The 22,165-nt window shown below is 41.9% G+C and overlaps 2 protein-coding genes and 1 long non-coding RNA gene across 11 annotated transcripts in view; 2 read left to right on the top strand and 1 right to left on the bottom strand.

Moving 5' to 3' along the window:
• The window catches only part of jakmip1 (janus kinase and microtubule interacting protein 1), a 39,182-nt gene extending 31,032 nt beyond the window's left edge, over nt 1-8,150 (top strand). For 2 of the 9 annotated variants that reach the window (XM_061788730.1, XM_061788733.1), the window contains exons 14-25: nt 676-738; nt 1,339-1,437; nt 2,182-2,283; nt 2,363-2,416; nt 2,504-2,569; nt 2,681-2,749; nt 3,521-3,598; nt 5,621-5,830; nt 6,704-6,769; nt 7,097-7,176; nt 7,252-7,707; nt 8,015-8,150. In XM_061788730.1, the coding sequence (XP_061644714.1) occupies nt 676-738; nt 1,339-1,437; nt 2,182-2,283; nt 2,363-2,416; nt 2,504-2,569; nt 2,681-2,749; nt 3,521-3,598; nt 5,621-5,830; nt 6,704-6,769; nt 7,097-7,147 (858 nt within the window). In that variant the 3' untranslated portion in view covers nt 7,148-7,176; nt 7,252-7,707; nt 8,015-8,150. Of the gene's footprint in view, nt 1-675; nt 739-1,338; nt 1,438-2,181; nt 2,284-2,362; nt 2,417-2,503; nt 2,570-2,680; nt 2,750-3,520; nt 3,599-5,620; nt 6,770-7,096; nt 7,177-7,251; nt 7,708-8,014 lie in introns of those variants that run through there. The other 7 variants (XM_061788729.1, XM_061788728.1, XM_061788732.1 and 4 more) reach the window with 6 other exon arrangements.
• On the bottom strand, nt 49-5,654 carry LOC133485280 (uncharacterized). Its single transcript, XR_009790652.1, has 3 exons — nt 4,376-5,654; nt 2,489-2,576; nt 49-1,431 (listed from the first exon to the last, which is right to left on the bottom strand). It is a non-coding gene; the product is annotated as an uncharacterized LOC133485280 (long non-coding RNA).
• Nucleotides 8,151-8,424: 274 nt separating the features above from the next.
• LOC133485276 (ciliary rootlet coiled-coil protein 2-like) lies at nt 8,425-22,165 on the top strand. The gene is made up of 13 exons (XM_061788723.1): nt 8,425-8,558; nt 8,668-9,495; nt 10,272-10,709; nt 10,787-12,154; nt 12,256-12,342; nt 12,419-12,544; nt 12,635-13,090; nt 13,632-13,850; nt 13,940-14,663; nt 15,404-15,534; nt 17,340-17,393; nt 17,633-17,785; nt 20,181-22,165. Exons 1-12 carry the CDS (start codon nt 8,556-8,558, stop codon nt 17,759-17,761), a joined length of 4,563 nt encoding a protein of 1,520 aa, XP_061644707.1. The 5' UTR covers nt 8,425-8,555; the 3' UTR covers nt 17,762-17,785; nt 20,181-22,165.

Here is a 22,165-nt window from a genome sequence, read left to right as displayed (position 1 = left end):
GGTGGCAGTGGCATATTGGAATGAAAGTTTACAGCTTTTCATACCCTCTAAATGGCGGCATACATTTATAAAATGTGAAAGTTTTTTTCCATTTTCCCCTATACCTATGTATTAAGCGCACTATTGACTTTTGACAATGTTTTGGGGGGGTGGGGTGAAATGCGCATTTTACACGAGAAATTACGGTACTACATATATTTTATATTGGATCAAAAACAAATGCTTATATAGTAAAGTCTTGGCTTATCCACCTAACTTTGCCACTGTCTGATAAGTACCGGTACGCATGTTTTATTTTGAATGAATCTTTTGTGTTGCTGCATGCATGCATGATCCAGCAGTGTTGTGATTTGCTGCTCTGCTGTATTTCTTCTCTGATTGCCTTCTGTCACTGTAAACATCTTGAAGAGTGTGGCTTTATGAGCATGCTTTTCCTCGTTACCTCTTAAGAGGGCTTCCTTTCTTTGTACCAATAAAGTTTTGCTTCTGCCACTCTGTTATTCTCTCTTTGTGTCTATGTTCCCTTTGCATGTGTCCTTTGGAATTAGAGGCACTGGCCACTATCTGGCAGCTTTGTTTGAGTTCTGACATTTTCCTCTCTTACTGCTCTTCCACTGTCTGCCTCCGCCTGTGAGTGCCATTTATTTCTGATGTTCTGTCTGGTTGCTGTGGCAGGACTCAAAGTGGGTGGATGAGAAGCAGTACTTGCTCAGGATGAACCAGGAACTTCATGAAAAGGTAGTTTACATACTGCTGTAGTATATGATCACTGGCCCCAATATTGGGTACATCACAAGGTCATTAGGTAAGATAACGTAGCTCTAATTCAGCCTTTACAAAGCTTTGTCTTTTAGAAAGTATTTCAACGGTATCTTAATGGCAGTGGTTTAGGAGTGATTCGTACTAAGTAGTATTTTTTTATATTTTGCAACAAATATTGCCTGTGTTTATTAGGTTTGCGGGTACGCTGGAGCTTATTTAAGCTGATATTGGGCGAGACGAGGGGTACACACAAACCAAAATATAAACACCTCTCAAAATGATACAGTGCAGTCCTACGTCTCTGAAAAACTACCATTATAAACATTAGTTATATGCTTATGCTCTTATTATAAATGAATAGCTTTCTTTCAATGTTTATGAAAAAGAGGTGGTGTCCCAATGTTGTGCAACTCCATAATGAAAATGTTAACATTTGTGTGAATCTCACTGTACGTGTACCACCACTATAGAGTAAATGAAGTCTCATTTCGTTTAAATTACATCCAGACAATTCTTAGTGCATTGAGACCCTGCCAAACCACCGATACTATATTAATGATCTACTCTTGTTTGCAGATGTGTGCACTGCAGCAGGCCGAGTCACGGCTCCAGGCCGAGGTTCAGGATGCTCGGGACCAGAATGAGCTGCTGGAATTCCGGGTGCTGGAACTGGAAGTAAGAGAGTGTACCATCGTCAAACTGTCACCAGGAGGCGACAACAACAATCTTAGCTCCAGATGCTTACATGCTTACGTACAGTGACTCATCAGATTGATGTGTATTCAGTACAGTTTGTCCAAGTATACACCCGTGTCTCCTTGTTTTGCATGGCGTTTGTGTGCATACCCCTGCATTGTTCTGGAATGTTCAGTAAATGAATGTTGTATTTTAGGTTGAATATAATTTTACTTGAATAAAATGTTTTTAGGTTCTCCAGCCTGACTCAATTTTTGTTTGTTTTTCTCATTTGTGCATGCATGTCCTACATTTTACATGCTCCATGAAGCGGAGGTTTGATGGATTGTAGCAATAATCTCATGTGTGGTTTGTATATTACATTCAGCGTAATACAGCTTGTACCAGCAGTCACCTGTTTGTTGAGTGTGCATCTATTTATGTTCCAGGTCTTTTTCACTGAAGGCAGGGAGGCAGTTGTCATTGTCAGTTTTGAGTTTCAGCATGCGATTGTATACTCGTTGTTGGGTTGACGTTTATTTGTCCCACCTCCTTCATTTTGGCCACTCTAGATCATGTTTCACTATCGTAAGTAAACCCATTATTCAGTCTTTATATATACTTTAAATGCAGTCACACTAAGTTCATGATTGGTTTTACAGTATGCATCACTTACAACACTATGATGACATCAATAATATATTTTTATTTAGCAAGTGTTAACTTTGAACATCCTGTCTGTAGGAGCGAGAACGAAGGTCTCCGGCCCTCAATCTTCACATGTCTGCCTTCCCTGAGAACAGTAGCAGTGCCCTGCAGGTCTACTGTCGCCAGGAGGGAGTCAAGGTAAAAACACATCCTCTTAATCATCTGTTAAGACCCACTAAACCACTGTAAATGCAATGTCTGGTTTTAATCTGCACAGGATGTAGTCATTCCAGAACTAATGAAGAAACTGGACATCCTTGGAGATAACGGGGTTCGTGTGAGCATACTGTTGATTTTAATATGCTGTAATAGCTCTTGATCTTTGTGAATGAGTCATCCTTACTATTTGCCTGTCCAGAATCTCCGAAATGAGGAGCAGGTTGCAGTGATCCAGGCCGGTACAGTCATATCTCTGTGTGAAAAGGTGAGCCCTAGGAATGCAGACAATGTACAGTTATTCCATAGTGTTGCCATGTAATTTAAATTGTATTAATATCTAACAATCGATTTTCCCTCGCATTTTCTTGCGTTGCAGTGGTTGAAACAGGTTGACAACACAGAGGCCGCTCTGACGCAGAAAATGATTGACTTGGAAAATGATAAGGTAAAAAAATTATCTCGTATTCTTGATTTTATTGGATAGTCAGTATCATGATTATTTTCACATTTTTTATATTAATAGGTAATTTATTGACAAAATGTTGGGATATATGTAGGCTACTGTGTTTAACAAATGTGTGAGACCGCCACCCAGTGTAAGTTTTAAGCCACAGCTCCCCTAAATGAACAGATGAATTGTTTTAATATGCAGAATCTCATTAACATAAATATATTTAATGATAAAGTTTTTACATTTTTCATTACTTTTCAAATGTACTGTTTTTCAGAAACTGTTGCTTTAGATGCAAATTTATAGTTAGGAACTTGCATTCCTGCACAGTTAAAAAAAACAACAACATAGTTTTCGGGGCTGAATGTTCTGCTTGATTGAAGTCCAGTGACCATTTACATATAAAAAGGTGGCTTGGGTATAAAAGTCTTCATTACCGCTCACTGAGTCCACACTAAAGCACTTGCTGGATGATCTTTTGGGCAGGTGCATGGTTGAATAAAATAGTTACGCGTTATATGTGTTATTGGAACACTACCCTCCAAATGTATGAGAATAATGAGGCAAAATTACTTTATTTTTGTTGTAGATTGAAATATTTGCGTTTATACTATATAATAATAATCATAATTGTAGCTATTGTACTTTTCATTCAAGTCTGTTTGAATTACTATATTTGATGTTGTTGATTAAATGTTTGTGTTCTTTTTATACATACTTTGAACTAAATCAAGCAAACACTCAATCAATGGCATTTTACCACAGGAGCTGTTTAGCAAGCAGAAGGGTTTCCTTGAGGAGGAGTTGGACTATAGGAAGCAGGCCTTGGACCAGGCCAACATGGTATGGAGCCACACCAGAAATGTACCTGCAGCACATCTTCCATTCAGATAGTTAACATTAACATTTTCCAACATATTTATAAAGGAAATAACAGTTCATGGTTAAGTCAATCAGGAATATAGGGGTGCACCATTTTCATTTCAGCATGAGACATTTGAATGCAACACTTTCCATGGGGGTTAACTTTGTCACATTGTGTCGGGATACTGCATCTTTTACCACTGAAGTCAAAATGATTGTAGTATCACAGATTTTGTTGAATTTTCTCAGGTAGCTGATTGTTTACCCTACAACATTTTTCACTTAATGTCATCCAAATATGTGTATTACAATGTTACTGTGAGGATGTACATATTACATCAATAATGCCTTTCACCCTGGTTGTGGTTCACTGGTATTAACTTGATTTAACCTTTAAATAAGGTGTCTTACAATTGGTTCATAGCCACAAACTGTAATGTTAACATTTTTGACAATGTGGAAGGTCAGGCAGTAAGAAAGATTTGCCCGAGAATTTGTTGTTGTTATTAAATATACCGTATTTTCACGACCATAGGGCACACCGTATTAAAAGGCGCAGTCTGAGTTACGGGGTCTACTTCTGTATTTAACAAATACATTAGGCGCACCGCATTATTGGGCGCAGGCATGGTAAAACATATGCTAGCTTAAAACATACGGTAGCATGCATGCACGCTAAAACAATGTTATTAAAAAGGCAGCGGGAGCAAACTGAGTTCGGTTGTACTTTATTGAAGTATTTAACAATGTACTCACGTTATTTTTTGATCAATCCTCATCCACAAATCCATCAAAGTCCTCATATTCCGTATCCGAAATGAACAGCTGGGCAAGTTCTCTATCAAACACGTCAGGTTCCCTCTCGTACTCGTCGGAGTCAGTCTCGTTGCCGTGCGGCTCCTCAGAAATCATGCCGGCTTTTACAACAGTGCGAGCAGACATCTTAGCCCAAGCATCCACAATCCATTCACATATGGTGGTGTAACTCGCCCTGCGTTGCCTCCCAGTCTTAGTAAAGCTGTGTTCGCCATCTGTCATCCATCGCTCTCAAACCAGCTTTTCCTTGTAATCCGCCGGAAGTTGCTGCGCCACGGTAGTCCTTGCCCGGATGGATAAATGGCGCCGTTTCATAAAACAAAAGCACCAAGACGGACCTCCTTGAAAATGTTCAATTTTCATTTCTTCTGCAAGCGTTATTGCCCTCAGTCGAATGGTGACTGTAGAGACCGGCTGTTCTTTGCTCATTAATCCATTGCTCGAGTTGGTCTTCCAACTCGGGCCATCTCGCCTTGTTTCCGCGGAAACTCAGTTTCGTCTTCTTGACTTGGCGAAGCTCGTTTTCCTGCTTCCTCCACTTGCACACCATAGATTCGTTGATCTTGAATTCTCTCGCGGCTGCTCGATTCCCATGTTCCTCCGCATAACTGACAGCTTGCAATTTAAACTGTGCTTCGTAAGCGTGACTCTTCTAGGTGCCATTTTCGGGGGTCCTTAGCCAAACCGATTTTGTTTTTCACAATGGACACCCCGGCGCTATATACCTACTGGGGTACTTCACACACAATTCCCCCTTTACGTCTGCATGCTGTCCTCAGCCATGTCCGCTTTTCCTCTGTATAAGCAGCGTCTCGGCAGGAAATGCTCGCAATCAATCAAACGGTCCAAAAAAAAAAAAGTCAAGTGGAGCGCTCATCACACAACAACATTTATAGATGTTGGAACTCGGTGCGCCGCATTATAAGGCGCCCCGTCCATTTTGGAGAAAATGTAAGACTTTTAAGTGCGCCTTATGGTCGTGAAAATACAGTAGTTACCATGCGAGGGTCAACCGTAACAAGGTGTAAGAGCGTTACCCGCATCTGCCATGATCACATTGTTGTGTGTTTGTGTGCCTCATATTAATTTCTTGTGCATGCCTTTGTGGGTTTTTTCATCTGCATGTGCATGCCGTTATGTTTGCGTGTGTGTGTGTGTTTGTGGCGTATATGGCTGGCTGTGCAGAGGATCGAGGAGCTGGAGGCCACGCTGTATAGCGCTCTGCAGCAGGAGCAGCCATCATGCCAGGCAGTGGCCGAGTCGCTGACAGACAGACAGAGGGAGGAGCTGAGGCTCGCCGTGGACAAGCTGCGGCGTCAGATTCTCCGGCAGAGCCGGCAGTATGACAGTCAGATCTTACAGGAGCGTATGGAGCTCCTACAACAGGCCCAGCAGGTAAGGCCGAAAACAAACTCCAGTGAGGTTACAGCCCTCCCTCAATCTGACCCATGTGACCTTTCAGACCACCAAATCTCTAGTGTTATGAAAAGATGCAGTATCCCTGTGTGTAGACTACCTGTAAATGTGTCCACAGTGAAACAGTGTCACAGAATGACTGTCTATGGTTGTGAGTGAGTTTGTTTCATTGTGATGAGTCCCTCTTTTCCCTTTACAGTATTGCCCTGCTCCTTCATCATCTCTCCACTTGACAACTCACGCAGTAGTTTTATTGTATGTTTCTCATCAAACACCACGGCACCTTAAATGTCATTTTAATCACTAACAACAAGCACCCTCCAACCATGAAACACATTAATGATTAACTACTCATGATCTGTACTAACTAATCAAATGCATTTTGACTAACTGACAATTTATGAGTCAATAATCAACATGACAGACTGTAGAAAAAAGCCTTCATGGATGTAAGTATTCACAATCGAAAACAAGTGTTGACTTCACCTAAGATTTCTAAGCCAGTCGATGAAAATGTTTTCAATGAATAAAAAAAAATAATTAAGCCGGTTATGCAATGAGTCATTCAGATGTGTATTGTTTAAGACTACTATGATTGTCCAATTATATGAATGTAAATATTACGCATATTTATCTCTGTCAGTTTTAAGTCATCAACGTGGCTGTATCTTTCGTTAACAGAAGAGTTCTGTCCACGTGTATAACCAGAGTGAGATATGACAAAGGAGTCATAATAGTTAAATAGTTATTCATAATCCAGAGTTGTGCAACTTACTTTGGGAAAATGTGGATGGTTGTTGTGGTCAGTGCTGACATTTTGACCATCTAACTACATGTGTTTTTGCCATGCAGAGAATTAGAGCGCTGGAGGACAGGATCGACTTACAAAAGAGACAAATAAAGGAAATAGAAGAAAAGGTACTCCTAATCTTTGATATTTTCACATTTAATTTATACTTTTTATACTGTATATACCATAGTTTTATTAAGCTTCTTTACACTGATGTTTATTATTTATACCGTCTTATGTAGCACCGTGGGCCCTTGAGTACCATAATTTCAATCCTCTGTATGTGCCACGCATATTGTAGAATTGACAATAAAAGTACCTTGTACCTTGTTCGTTCTTATGTGAGGAAAATGTATCTGGTCTAAAAGTACCATATATTCCATATTTGTTACTGATGACTTCTTTTCTTCTCTCTTTTTCATGATACGTTAAATTGAACCCCTTTGTTCTTTTAGTTTTTGTTCCTCTTTTTGTTCTTCTCTTTAGCCTTTATTCTTTGGCCTTAATGAACATAACTGTGGAACCAAATAATCAGGTATATCTAGTTTATATCATTGTTGATTCATGTTTCATGACCTGTTTATCAAATTATATCTCTATTTATTTTCAGGTGTAAAGTTGCTGCCGAGGCAAGAGAGGACAAAAGAGTTTTTTTTATGCATTTGTAGACAGTTAATGAAAACCCAATGGCCTTTTTGATAAATGTGCACTTTTTGCAGACGAAATCACCTGCAAACATGTACAAATATAATGCACAAGATACAAGATTTATTTATTAATGACTACTAAATGACTGCTATGTTGATATTTGGACCTGGGGGGGGGGGGACACAATTTGGATTTATGGAGAAACTCTATGGCTCAGAAGATCTACGAAGAGGGAAAAGAGCCACAGGAGGAAAAGATTAAAGTGCAGAGCAGGGGGCAGGTTCAGGATTCTGGCAAAGTATCACGTCTATGGTGTTTCTAAGGAGACAGCAGGGCAACAAAGCCACTCAGATGAACTGACTGGCTCGTATTTGCGTGCAGAAGAGGGAACAACAGACAGTGCAGCGCACCATACAAGGTTATTACAGATCATTTGTCTTGTGATTGTGCCAGTTATTTGCTTGTTAACGTATTAGCCGCAGTTTGAGATGATTAGTAAAAATAATAATAATAATCATTTAAATGCAGAAGCACAAAATACGACGTGGGGTAACTTGAGAGATAGCTGTCCTCTCCAACTTGCCACCATGCTGTTAACAATATCAATAATAGAGTACTGTAATCAATATCCAAAGATGCACAAGTTTCTACATTTTTGTAAAGAACATTTGTTTTTGTGGTGCAAAACACATCATATACGGTACCATTGTTTCTTCTATAACAAGGGAAAAGGTCACCAGGGGAGCAAAAGCAAACCAAAAGATGGTCACATGACCGTGTGAGAGCTCGGGAGAAGCGAAAACAATCCTGTTACCATGGGTTCAGCTGGACGCAACTAGGACCTGTATGTTGTTAAGTGTGTGAGCGAGTAAGGGTCTCTGAGAGCACTCCCAAGTTCAACCATCCAGTCAGCTACCCGAGCAACAGGTGAGAGGGGATCCGGTGACACGCACACACCTTGTCTTCATATTTGAATGTTGGCACGCTGTTGGTTACATCTCCCCTAGAACTATTGCATCAGTTGAATTCACAGTAACAGAACCAATTTGCTCCTTTTTGCAAAATGCTAATGGGAAAGGCCAGGGGGTTGGATGATATACACTGTGACTTTTGCTGTATGTTGTGATGGTTAGTTCAGAGAGTAAGAGTGTGCAAGGAGGAGCCTGCAGCTAGAGTCTCTTGTATCTGACTCCCACCCACCCCAGCACGCAATACTCCAAGAGGCTGGATCAAAGCCGCTACATGCTGAGATAGGAGGTTCGGGCCATGGTGAGTCAGAGCTCTATGTATGTTTTATTTTATTATATTTTTTGTACTGGTAGTTTAAAATTGCGGCAGACAAGAAACAACAAGCGCTAACATACCATATTTTGTCCAGACTCGTGACGAAGTGGAACGTGTCTGGCGAGAGCGACTGCACCGCTGTCAGAGGCAGCTGAAAGCCAAAGAGGATGAGATGGGTCGCCAGTCCCAATACTTTGACAACTTTAAACATCAATTCCACCACAAGCTCAGCCTGGCGAGGAACAGAGAGGAGAGCCTGCAGAAGCGCATCTACACTTTAGAAAAGCAGCTACTGGACATGACTGTGAGTGCGGCGACTGATGTCGCAGTATTGAGTGCAGTCCGAATTGCGCCCAGGATCAAAACACACTGGGAGGAGCATGGGAGGCTGCCTGGTGCTAGAGAAGAGGGTGAAGGTGAAGAAGAGAAAATTGAAGGCAAGAGGAGGAAATGGCTGCCAAATAATGGAGGAGAGAAAGACGGAAGGCAGGAGGGGGACAAAGGACCAACTGAAAACAAAAGGAGCACAGAAGACGACAACCAAAATTCAAATGAAGTCAGGTTACAAGGTTTAATCGTGACCCTGCAGGAGGATCTCAGGGTGCTGCTGGAAAGAGAGGAAAGTGGGGTGACAGAACATAGTCGGCTGATAGAGCAGCTCCAAGAGGCCCAGGAGAACAGCCTTTTCCTGTGCTGCAAGGTGGAGGAAATGAAGGTGGAGCTACAACAGCTGAATTTGTCTGAGAGTGCCCTGGCTAAGGATGTAGAAGAGCTAAGAGTGGAAAACAGTAGACTCCAACATGACCTGAAAGATTTGACTAAAAAAACTTCCAGTCAGTCATCTGCAATCTCAGTGGATGTTTGCGCTGTTGCCTCTAACGCTGATACAAGTGTACATCATGCAGAAGGAAGCTCTGAAAAGGTGTTTTGTGTGTGTGTGTGTGATTTTGTTTTCATTACGCATATTCATGAGAGTAGAACTTGTTTGCTCAGCTAGGATTGAGTGTTGATATCGATAGTAAAGCCTTCTTGTGTTATGTTAAATCTATCCATCCGTTTTCCTTTGGCTTGTCCTCATTGAGGCCGCAGGTGGAGCTGGAGCCTATCCCAGCTGACTTTGGGCAAGAGTACGACCTAGACTGGTTGCCAGCAAATCGCAGGGTACATAAAGACAGTGACACACACACTTTGGGACAATCTAGAGTCTTTAATTAAGCTAACATGCATGTTTTTGGAATCTAGAAGGAAGACCGAATATCGGGCTGCCGTTCCGCCAATAATGTGTAACACACAACGTTAAGTCATGTGGAGCACACTTGAGATTTTCTATTCCCTGGGTATTCAGTGTTGCAGCATGGTAGCCAGGTGGTTAGTGCCTCTCAAATTCTGAGGTCCGGAGTTTTAATCTCTGCTCTGGCTTTCGGGTGTGAATGCGAAAGTAAATGTGAGTGTGAATGGGTGTTTGTTACGTGCACTGGAATTGACTGGCGATCAGTGAAGTCTCGTCCCGAGTCAGCAGGTTCCAGCTCACTGGCTACCCTAATGAGAACAAGCACTATATAAAATGGATGAATGGTTATTCAATTAGCCCCTTATATAATATAATATTGGAAATATTTTTTTATTTTTGGTATTGTTATATCAGCTTATTAAAGCACAATTTGTTCCACTAATGGAGTGTTATTTTTGTGTTGAAAGGTATTTCATAAGCAAGATGCAATTGCAGCTGTATGCCAGCAGGCTGCAGCAGGGAGCTCCAATAGTGCCACCCAAGCTCCCATCTTTACTGCCAAACATGGAGCTCTGCATTTATCTAAAAATGACTCTCCAAGCATTTTTCCTCGTCTCAGTCTCCAAACCCTCTCCTTGGCCTCAGAGACAATAGAAGAGTGGGGCTCTGCGGGGAGCTTCAATGTGGAGGACACATACAGCAAAGAACGTGAAGCCCTGAGGGAAGCTTACAGGAGCTCGGGTTTGGGTGAGGACCTTGAGTGTCTCGGAGAGCAATGTGAACACCTGGAGGCTGCCCTTCAGCACTCAAAGCATCAGCTGCAGGTGATGGCTCAGGAGAATGCCCAGCTAAAAGTACAACTCGGGAACCAAGGAGCAGAGAAGCAAGAGTCTTTTTTTCATATGGTATTGTAGTGTCATTTACTGTATGCAGTCATCAACGTTAGAAACATAACTAACTCAGCTCTCCCTTTTGTATTCAGTTTAGCGCAACATCAACCAGTCATGGAGCTGATGCTTGCCAATTACCTCCTGCCCAAGATGACGTCACCACCCACGATGGCCTACTCCAGGCCCTAAATCAGGAGAAGCGAGCTTTGGCTTTCCGCATTGAGGAGCTGATGGCTCACATTGAGCTCAATGAGGAAGAAATGAAGAGCGAACGATCTCAGCTGAGGAAGAATATTTTGTGTATGGAGGAAGACAAAGCCAAGCTGGAACAGGAGAAGCAAGATCAAGGTTGTCTTATCACAGAACTCACTAGAAAGACTGAAGATGATCATACTACAATCATGGAGCTGCAGCAAAGGTTAGATGAGCGTGTAGATTGTAATGAACAAAAGAACATGGCGTGTGGATCTCTGCTTCAAACCGAGAAAGCAACTCGAATATCAGGAAGGTGTCAAGGGAACAGCCCAGATAAATATTTGGATAGTTTAATAGAGAGTGTAGTAACAGAGGAAGGAGGAGTACACCTGGTATCAAGTCAACCACCAGAAAACAATCGTACATATTTAAAGCCTCTTTGCAATTCCCCAAGACATCGCCTTGTGAAGTCACATAGTGATCAAGTGGAGCAGGTCACCAACTCCATTCAGAACCTGAAAGCTGAGCAAGAGCAGTTGTATAGCTGTGTACTGCCCCTCAGAAAGGAAGAAAGGGAAGTCTCTCTGTCGGTCCAAACTCAGACTGAGGAGAAACAGCACTTAACTCGGATAATTTGGGCACTCAAAGAGGAGAAGGACGGGATCTCTCGATCTCTGGATGGTCTTAAGCAGGAGAGGGAGCAAATAATCAGGGTGGTCAGTGGACTGAAAGATGTACAAGTTCGTCTTTCAAAGTCTGTGAGTGGTCTGAAAGAAAAGAAAGAGAAGTTCACCGAGTGTTTTCCAGCCCTTGAAAGAGAAAAACAGAAACTGTTAGAGTCACTCTCAAGTGGAAAAGAGGAGGTCAAACAAATTGCACAGACAGTGCAACATTTGGAGAGAGAGAAGGACCAGTTAAGTCAGACAGTGTTGAGTTTGAAACTAACAGATTCTCTCCAAGAGTCAACAGATAAGAAGCAACCATGCCGTCATTTACAAGGAGACTGTGAGCGCCTGCTAAAGGCCATCAACAGTTTGAGGGATGAAAAAGGAAGAATAGAACGTTCAATCAAACATTTGAAAGAAGAGGAAGCACAGATAATAGCATTGCTTCAGTCTCAAAGAGAACAAATGTGTGACCAACATAATGATCCTCACAGTCAAACACAAGAGAGCGCATCTAATGGTTGGATGTCAGAAAATAGGAAGACTAAAGACAAAAACAAGAACACTAAGACAACAATCTTAATTGCAAACTCCAAACAGGTATCAAGACACTTGCAATGACGGTCTTGTGTGTAGTGTCAGCGTTTAAATATAATAACGCACCATTTGTTGTCACTCAAAATTTTTATAATGGAGAACAGGAACTGAGTGATCTGGGGAGGGAGATTGAAGTTGCGAGAAGAGAACTGAACAAGTCACAAGAAGAACCGGACAAAACATATGCAGGGGTCAGTTTAAGCAACTTGTTTTCTCCTCCTACAGATTCAGATTGAATATTCATGTGTGTTCATTCCATATGTGCAGACCGCAGAGCTACACGTGCAGCTGAGTCAGTCAGAAGCCGGGAGGCAAAATGCAGAAAGAAAAGCAACCCAAGCAGCACTCCAGAAAACGAGGAGGCAGACTGATATGGATGTAGTTCCTTTAAAGGTGAAAAAAATCCTTATATGGCTTCAACAAAGTTAAGAACACCTGTGTCAGTATGTGATAATGACTGTCAGATGTATCATCCAACGGCAGGCCAAGCTTTCCTGCCTGGTGCTGAAGTGTCAAGAGAGAAACAGCTTATTGGCACAGATGACACAAGTCTTGCGCGGGCACATAGATGTAGATTCTACACTGACACAGCGGGCTGATGAGCTGCTCAGAGACGCGGCGCTGCTCGAGTACACTGCTGCATTCACACCGGGAAGCTTTGCAAAGAGTCAGGACTGCAGCCTCACGTCGGGAAGTGGACACACGCGGAATGATTCCTACAAAGAATCTAGAGAAGGCAGAGAACAAATGACAACTAAACACCCTTTTTTTGAAGAGTCAACAACAAATGACCCTGAATGCAATTGTGATGTCACATGTTCGCCAACTGTAAGAAGGAAGCAAAATGCCAACTCACCTGTGCAAATTGTGCAAGAGGACAAACAGGTGCCACCATCATCAGAACCTGTGAAAGAAGTTCCCAGTGCCGAACAAACCGTTGTAAGGCCTTTATAAGATTTGTTACATTTATTGCTGAAGTCTCTCTAGAATTGAATTAGTCAACAACATACATGATGGGGGCAGGCCTAGTGTAAGCATGTCTGCTATTTGGTGTTTTTGCGCTCAGGCCAAATCCATGCCAACTGTAGAAATATTGCTTTGGCACCATCCTGAGGGATATTGGTCCCAAGGAAGTATGTTGAAGCAAGGGGAGGAGCTTCATTTAGTCAGCCCCTAACCTTGTCTTATAGGAAAAAGTTCTTTGACACGATCTTGTGGAATCTATAGGCAATTACAAATCCTTTTGGGTGGGTGTCAGTTACTCACAGATTCTCGATATTCGTCCTAGGGCTCGGTTTCTGTGAAAAGCTGGAGTTCGCTTTACAGGCAGATGAATGTTAGATCAGTTCAATTCCACATTTGCAAAAGGTATTAAGAAACAGCAATTAAACAACTTCAAACTGTCAGTCAGAAAATAACATTGATCAGTTGTATCTTCTTTAAGCAAACTCCAAAGTGTTTTCTTTGTCTTTTACCACAGCTGCCTCCCCTTGCCACTGAACCCCTCCAAAGATTTCTAGATACAAGACCCGAGTCCTGCCCGGGTCCATCCAATGTGTGCGAATTAAGCAGGTCCAACCTGAGTCCTGTGCCTGCAATCTCGGTTGGTCGTGTCGGTGGTAGCAGCAGGCTGAACAGTCCTGAGATCATCACCAACCTTCAGGAGCACTTACAGCAGACTCTGCTGAGGAGCTGTAAGGTAAGATGTCGAGCCAGTACTTCGTAAGATTAAATTGATAAATATTATGTCATTATGTCTAATATGTCTGTTTCTGGTTTAATTTTAAGGCTGTGGTCGGCAGAGGAAGAGGAGAGCAGTCCAGAAGAATGTCATTCTCAGCCCCTGCATCCCCGAGCCTGTCTTCTCAGAAAAAGCTTCAAGGTCTCGGTGTCATTGCTCCACCTAGTGGCCCTCTCTGCTCTCTCTCAACCACTCCCAAGCACTCCACACCAGTGACAACCACATCTGTTATTAGAAATCAGCCAATAACACTTTTTAATGCAGTCACAGCGAGAAGCGCTAAGATGTCATTCGCACCTCATTTGATGGCAAACCGTCATTTTAAACCGACCATGTCCACCACAAGCTCTGCTACTAACTCACTGATTAACACTGCTGCCTCAAGCAAAACCAACTCGACCTCAAGCAGTGACTCCAATGTACTAACCTCCCTAAAATTGAAAAGACTCATTTCTCCTGACATGGCTGGTGCAGAACATTCCGCTTCCGCTCCTTTAATGACCTCTAAAACTACTGACTCCAATGTCTTCATGTGTTCTGACACAAATCTAAAAAGCACTGCCTCATACACAACTGCTCTGAGTAAAGCGACTGCCCACAAAGCTGATGTCTTCAGCACGATGATGAAACCTAATGGTGCTGCTCCTTATGCATGCGACGACCTAGAATTCACTATGCCCAAGTCACATTCTGCTCAGCGCTCTGCTGAGGGATCATCAAATCAGGCCCAGATTGCTCCAGAGAAAATGAGACCTTCAAGGCCCAAGCCAGGTAATATGGCCATCCACCCACATTGGACCAAACTTTTTAACGAAAGTGAAATAGTAATTTGTGGAGTGACCTTGTTGTTAGAAGGCTATGATCTGGTTCATCATGGTGAACGATGTTTCATGACATGTGGAGATGTCAGGTGGTGACACAAAGTAGTAATCATTGTATTTGATTGATGACACAAGTGAAACTGAAAGGTGTACAATGTAATGAATAGAATGTACAATTAATCGTAGACATTATGATTAGATCATTAATGAGATTCATGTTCAGGAAAGTATCACCAAGTGAAGTGTAACCAGTCATGCACATTTATAGAAGTAGAGGTCACTTAAGTGTCACCATTCAGTCTTACATTTATTTGCTTGCTCAATGCATATTTGCAAACATATATAACCTGAAACAGCTTATTTCATATATTTCTGGATTTTGGTTACTAAGTGATAGAAACCGCAATCATTTGTGCCCATACAGTGATATGTGAGATAGTTGATGAAGTGTTTAGGACCTTTTATTGTAAAAATGGGAGTTACAATGAAATGTTAGATATTTGATGAAATATGTGATTTTAATGACCGATTTTAATCATGACTTCAGGATTGTTTTCCCTCAGTCGACTGTTCTTAAACTTTACACATGATGTTCATGTTATGAGAAACAATGCAAGTAAAATATGACGCACTATATGCACAGAGTGTTTGTTGCTGTCCTCAAAACGTGTTTTGTGTGCTCCTCTGTAGATGCTCCAGCAGAGGTGCACACTGTGGAGGTCGTCAAACAAGTGGGTAAGAGCAGCCTCCTGATTGGCTGGGAGAGGCCTCCTCTGGACGAGTTGGGTTGCAGTCATGGTACCTTTGTGTATGGCTACAGGGTAAGCACAACGTATTTAAAACTGACAGAACCGGAGCCACTTCTTTTGGTGTGACTGAATTATGTAATGTGTATGTGGGCTCGAGTGGTACGTGAAGTAATCACTGAATTAAATGGTCAAACTGTGCCTGTTGTTACAGTGGATTAAACTGATTTTTAATCATTTAACTTTTAAGTAATATAAATGTTCCTCTTGGAACTGTTTGATTTTAAACATTTATTTTGTTACTTTTTTATTTAACTTTCATGTACAATACATTCAAACTGAAGTATACCCCCCCATATTCAAGCAGAGTGTTGATCTTGTATTTCACTGTTGGTCATTATGGTGGGACTTGAAGAGCTAAGTACAAACTTAACTTAATTCCAGTTAAGTTGGGATGTTGTGTAAAACATAATAAAAAAAGAGAATATAATGATTTGCAAATCCTGTTCAACCTATATTCAATGAAATACACTCCAAAGACAAGATATTTAATGTTCAAACTGATAAACATTATTATTTTTCACAAATATTACCTCATTTTGAATGCAACACATTCCAAAAAAGCTGGGACAGGGGCAACAAAAAACTGGGAAAGTTGAGGAATGCTCAAAAAACACCTGTTTGGAACATTCCACAGGTGAACAGGTTAATTGGAAACAGCGCAGTGTCATGATTGGGTATAAAATGAGCATTTCTTGAAAGGCTAAATTGGTCACAAGCAAGGATGGGGCGAGGCTCACCACTTTGTAAAAAAAAAAAAAGTCCAACAGTTTAAGAACAACATTTCTCAACGTACATTTGCAAGGAATTAAGTGATTCCATTATTTACGGTCCATAATATCAAAAGATTCAGAGAATCTGGAGAAATCTCTGCTCTTAAACGGCAAGCAGAAAACTAAAACATTGAATGCCTGTGACCTTCGATCCCTTAGGCCACACTGCATAAAAAACTGGCATCAATGTGGAAAGTATATTGCCATGTGGACTCGGGAACACTTCAGAAAACCATTGTCAGCTAACACAGTTCATTGCCACATCTACAAATGCAAGTTAAAACTCTACCATGCAAAGTGAAAGCTATATATCAACAACACCCAGAAACGCCGCCGGGTTCTCTGGGCCCAAGCTCATCAGAGATGGACTGACGCAAAGTGGAAAAGTGTACTGTGGTTTGAATCCAAATTTCGAATAGTTTTTGGAAATTTTTGTCCTGCGGTCCAAAGAGGAAAAGGACCATCCGGATTGTTATCAGCGCAAAGTTCAGAAGCCAGCATCTGTGATGGTATGGGGTTGTGTTACTATCCATGGCATGAGTAACTTGAAGTGTAAAGGCACCATTGATGATGAAAGGTACATAGAGGTTTTGGAGCAACATATGCTGCCATCCAAGCAACATCTTTTTCAGAGATTTTCCTGCTTATTTCAGCAAGACAATGCCAAACCACATTCTGCAAACTCCCGAAATTCATTTGAAACAGTACTTTCTGGATCGATATGTGCTGCGTGCTGTTTCTACCCCTGGGTGTCAGTAAAGCCTAGGTCAAGGAGTCCAATGCCTGAATGATGTAATGTCGGTTAGGGAAAAAAAAAAAAAGACGACGTAGTCACGACGGTGTGATATTTTCCTACAATACACTTTCCTTTCCTATGTTCGAAAGAAAGCACTTTGTTTTTAAATCTCATTCTGATCATATGATGTATTCCACAAAGGTTAAGGAAAAGGTTGTATAAAGGTTAAAATATTGTATATGGACAGTTTTTGTCTGAATTTGTATTAACAGTATGGGTGAGTGTCAGCTCATGAATTCCTGTACTTACAGGTGTTTTTGGGTGGGGCATTCTACAAGTCTGTGATGAGCTCAGCATGCACCAAGGTGTGAATTATTGTTTTAGTAATTGTTGTTTGTTGTTGTTTTTTTTCGGTAATTTAAGGACATACAGTATGGTAATTTCTTTTTCTATGAGCCCATTCTACCCTATTCAGGATTTTGAGTTATATAACTTCGTATACGTTGTGTAAGTCTCAAGTGCTACATCATCACTCTGTGTGCTAAAGAACACCCTTTTCGTAGATCCAAAACAAACCTTAGCATTTAAACTCTATTTTTTACAGTGTGTCCTGGAAAACGTGAACCTGACTTACCCAGTTGAGATTGGCGTCCAAACACTGGGCTCCAATGGGCTGAGTTCAAACAGGGTCACCACTGTGTACATGCCTCAAGTTGGGGAAGGTCTCCTCTGAATCACACTGTCTTGGTTACATCACGTAAGACTACTCATAAGCAGAAAATATGAATACATTTGTGACTCGTCTGTAGAAATACAACATCTCAGTGAAGCTCTCAAAAAATGAAGATCAAGCTAAAGCAAGAGAGCTCTTTTTACTTTTGTGTCTGTTTTTTGTCACATAAAAGAAGTTTGATAATGTCAAGGTCAAAATTCAATTTGTAAATTTTCCTTATCTACTCTACTGACTGCAGCATTCTTCAAACATTCGAGGATATTGTCAAGCGTTGATTTGTAATATGTGCCACTGGATGCTTTGCCTTTACAAAGATAGCAATGCTTTTTTTTGATTAGTTTGATTGAGAGTGAAATATACAGGGTGGGTAACAGTAACTATGAATTAGAAATTGCTTATAGAATTTTTTGGGTCACTGAAATTATTACAAAATGACTTCTGAGATCTTTACCATCCATCCATCCATTTTCTTCCACTTATCTGAGGTTGATTCGCGGGGGCAGCCGGTTTAGCAGGGAAGCCCAGTCTTCCCTCTCCCAGCCACTTCATCCAGCTCCTTCAGGGGGATCCCGAGGCGTTCCCAGGCCAGCCGGGAGACATAGTCTCTCCAGCGTGTCCTGGACCGTCCCCGGAGTCTCCTCCCGGTGGGACATGCCCGGAACACCTCACCAGGGAGGTGTCCAGGAGGCATCCTAATCAGATACCCGGGCCACCTCATCTGGCTTCTCTCAATGTGGAGGAACAGCGGCCCTACTGTGAGCCCCTCCCGGATGACCGAGCTTCTCACCCTATCTCTACGGAAGGGCCTGGACAACCTGCGGAGGAAACTAATATTGGCTGCTTGTATCCGGGACTCACAGGTCGTGACCACAGGTGAGGGTAGGAACGTAGATCGACCGGTAAATTGAGAGCCTTGCCTTTTAGTTTAGCTCCTTCTGCACCACAACGGATAGATACAAAATCTGCATCACTGAAGACGCTGCACCGATCCGCCTGTTGATCTCCCGTCCCATTCTTCCCTCACTTGTGAACAAGACCCCAACATACTTGAACTCCTCCACTTGGGGCAGGAGCTCGTCCCCGACCTGGAGAGGGCACTCCAACCTTTTCCAACTGAGGACCATGGTCTCAGATTTGGAGGTGCTGATTTACATCCCAACCGCTTCACACTCAGCTGTGAACCGCTCTAGTGAGAGTTGGAGATCACGGCTTGATGAAGCCAACAGAACCTTAGTATTGCATCTCTGCTTTTTGCAGATGATGTATCTGCAAAAAGCAGAGATGCAATACTAAGGCCACCTAACCGGACCCCCTCTATGCCTTTGCAGTGCCTAGAAATTCTGTCCTTAAATTTTATGAACAGAAGCGGTGACGAAGGGCAGCCTCGGCGGAGTCCAACCCTCACCGGAAATGAATCAGACTTACTGCCGCTAATGCGGACCAAACTCTGACACTGGTCGTACAGGAACCAAACAGCCCGTATCAGGGGGCTCTGTACCCCATACTCTGGAGGAGCTTTTTAACCACCTCGGTGACCTCAACCTCAGAGATGGGAAAGCCTGCCTCAGAGATCTCAGACTCTGTTTCCTCATCGGAAGGCGTGTCAGTAGAATTGAGGAGGTCTTCGAAGTATTCTCCCCACCGACTCATGTCCCGAGGAGACCCGCAGGCCAAAAATGCACCAATAGAACTCCTTCTTAAGCTTGAGGGAATCCCTCACCGCTCGGGGGTTCGGGGTTTGCCGCTGCGGCATGCACCGACCACCTTACTGCCACAGCTCTGGTTGGCTGCCTCAGCAATGAAGGCACGGAACATGGTCCACCACTCAGACTCAAGGTCCCCCACCTCTCCCAGGACGTAGGTGAAGTTCTGCCGGAGGTGGGAGTTGAAACTCCCACCTCCGGCAATACAATACAATACAATTTTTCATCCCTAGTTACTTTTTACCCACCCAACTCAATCAATTAGAATATTGTAGAAAACTCAATTTCAGTGGTTCAACTGAAAAAGTGAAACTAATTGATTCATTACACACAGTGAATTATTTCAGGATTTTTAAATAATTTAATATTATATCTTATAGCTAACGGAAATGTCAACAATTCAACTTTATTTTTCGATCACCTTAAAAAAACATCCGCAGCTGTAACAAAGTGCTCTACATAATGAAGATTGAACATAAAACAATAATTTTAATCATAATAATAATAATGAGAGTAAGCCATTTTCAACATTTAAGATTGGTTTATAATTTGTAAAAATAACATGTTGGGATTGACCAGTAGTATAGTATTTTCTATGTATATTTGTATGTTTTCTATTTAAGAAATCTGTATGAAATGAGTTTCCCTTTTTCGATTGTTGTGTAAAACTTTACTGCATCATACTGACAATTCTTTTGTGCGTTCTCTACCTGCAGCCCTCTAACGGAGCCTTATAAGGGAAATTATGTCATTACAATGGACCAGCTCAGGTCAATTCAAAAATAACATTGTCACAAGGTCTTGACTTGTTGCTGGACAGTGGACCTCAAAGTGATCAACTGAAAACAAAAAACAAAAGTTGTAGGATTCCTGACGACGGGTTGCATAAACACAGGTGGAAATTACATTTCAGCTCATTTTAACGGAAGGTCTTTTTTGCACATGTTTTGGATTTAACTTGTTTTACAGCCACTCAGTTAAATCCTCGCAAATTGCCTAAAGCCACGACCATGATTGACTAAGACCTATGGCCGCACATTTGCACTGTGGTCAACACAGACTGAAATCGTGTTTCTTACTAATTCACTGAAGACCTCTGCTGCTGCTGCCTCCAGATGCTGTGACGCTCAAACTTTTTTTTTCGACAAAAACTGCATCATTTGCCGATGCTCGCGCCGACCTGAGGCTCTCACCTTCATTTTTGCACAAGCCAAATATGAGTAAGGACATTGAAATCTAAAGTATTTTCTGACAGACATCAAACACAGGATCTATTTCATTTTTTTCAGTATTTTGCACACAATCCTGTATAAAAGATGAATTAGATGTCACCTTTGCCTGCTCCTTCTTTGTTTTCTAGAATTCACGTGTGTTTTTGCCATTTCTATACGGGTGTAAAGTGACCACGGTGCAGCATATGTATTTTTCTATCACGATATAATTGTTTAGCCATTGACACCTCGCAGCCGTAAAGAGAATAAATGTCTATATGTCACTGAAGGATGTGTAACTTGATACAAAGGCTCTAAACTAAAGAGTTTCAACACCACTAATTTAAGGGATTAGTCATAGTTAAGGCGGCATGGTGGGTGACTGGTTAGCACATCTGCCTCACAGTTCTGAGGACCTCAAATCAAATCCGGCCTCGCCTGTGTGGAGTTTGCATGCTCTCCCCGTGCTTGCGTGGTTTTTCTCCGGGTACTCCGTTTTCCTCCCACATTCCAAAACATGCATGGTAGGTTAGTTGAAGACTCTAAATTGTCCGTAGGTGTGAATGTGAGTGTGAATGGTTGTTTCTCTATGTGTGCCTTGTGATTGGCTTGCAACCAATTTAGGGTGTACCCCGCCTCTCACCCAGACTCAGCTGGGATAGGCTCCGGCACGGCCGCGACCCGAGTGAGGATAAGTGGTATGGAAAATGGATGGATGGATAGTCACGGTTATTCTGCATTTACAGGAGAGAACACTGGATTGCAGCCCTGCATACTGTGTGTGTAGCACAGTAAATGGTGTATTGATGCTGATTTATAAAGAAAAGCTGTTCTCTCTGTATTCAGTGCAAAGCAGCTCCAACAGCTCTGAAACTGAACAGAACTGAGGGAAAAAAATTGCAGGGGCAATATCTGCTTATGAATCACCAGCTGCGCAAGACAATTTTGGTGTGGTCAATGCAGAGGTTCAGTGAAGTCTACTCTGTCAATTGGGTGAGTGAAACAATAACACGTCTATGCTAACATTGAGACAGCTAACAAGGTAAACGGTCAATTGCACTTTTGCACTGATAGCTTTTAGCGTTGATTTTAGTCTTCAAACCAACGTAAGAGCCGATGACAGAAAAAAAAAGCTTAACATTAACCTAAAACTTCACCGTAGCATCACTATGAATACTGCGGTCAAGCAAGTCTCCACTCGTGAAGAAGTCAAGTCAGCCGCCCCTAATTTTGTTCTACCAGGCATTACGGTACTAAGTCGCCAACTAGCGGCGAAAGCCACCTACAAAATAAAAGCCTACCAATAACACTGGAGAACACAATTTTTGTTGAGTTAGGTCTGACAGCTGTTTTTAACAAATTTTTGGGTGCGGAATCCAAAACTGATCTCAGTTTTTCTGTATCATGTCAAGTTTTTGAATTATAGTCTCTCTGTTTTCTTTTTAAAAATATGAAAAATGTATCTATGTAAATAAAACACTAACATGGAA

The sequence above is a fragment of the Phyllopteryx taeniolatus genome, chromosome 10 (assembly GCF_024500385.1).
Source record: "Phyllopteryx taeniolatus isolate TA_2022b chromosome 10, UOR_Ptae_1.2, whole genome shotgun sequence".
Lineage (NCBI taxonomy): Eukaryota > Metazoa > Chordata > Actinopteri > Syngnathiformes > Syngnathidae > Phyllopteryx > Phyllopteryx taeniolatus.
The sequence above is the reverse complement of the archived record's forward strand: the minus strand, read 5'-3'. Positions and strand labels throughout refer to the sequence as shown.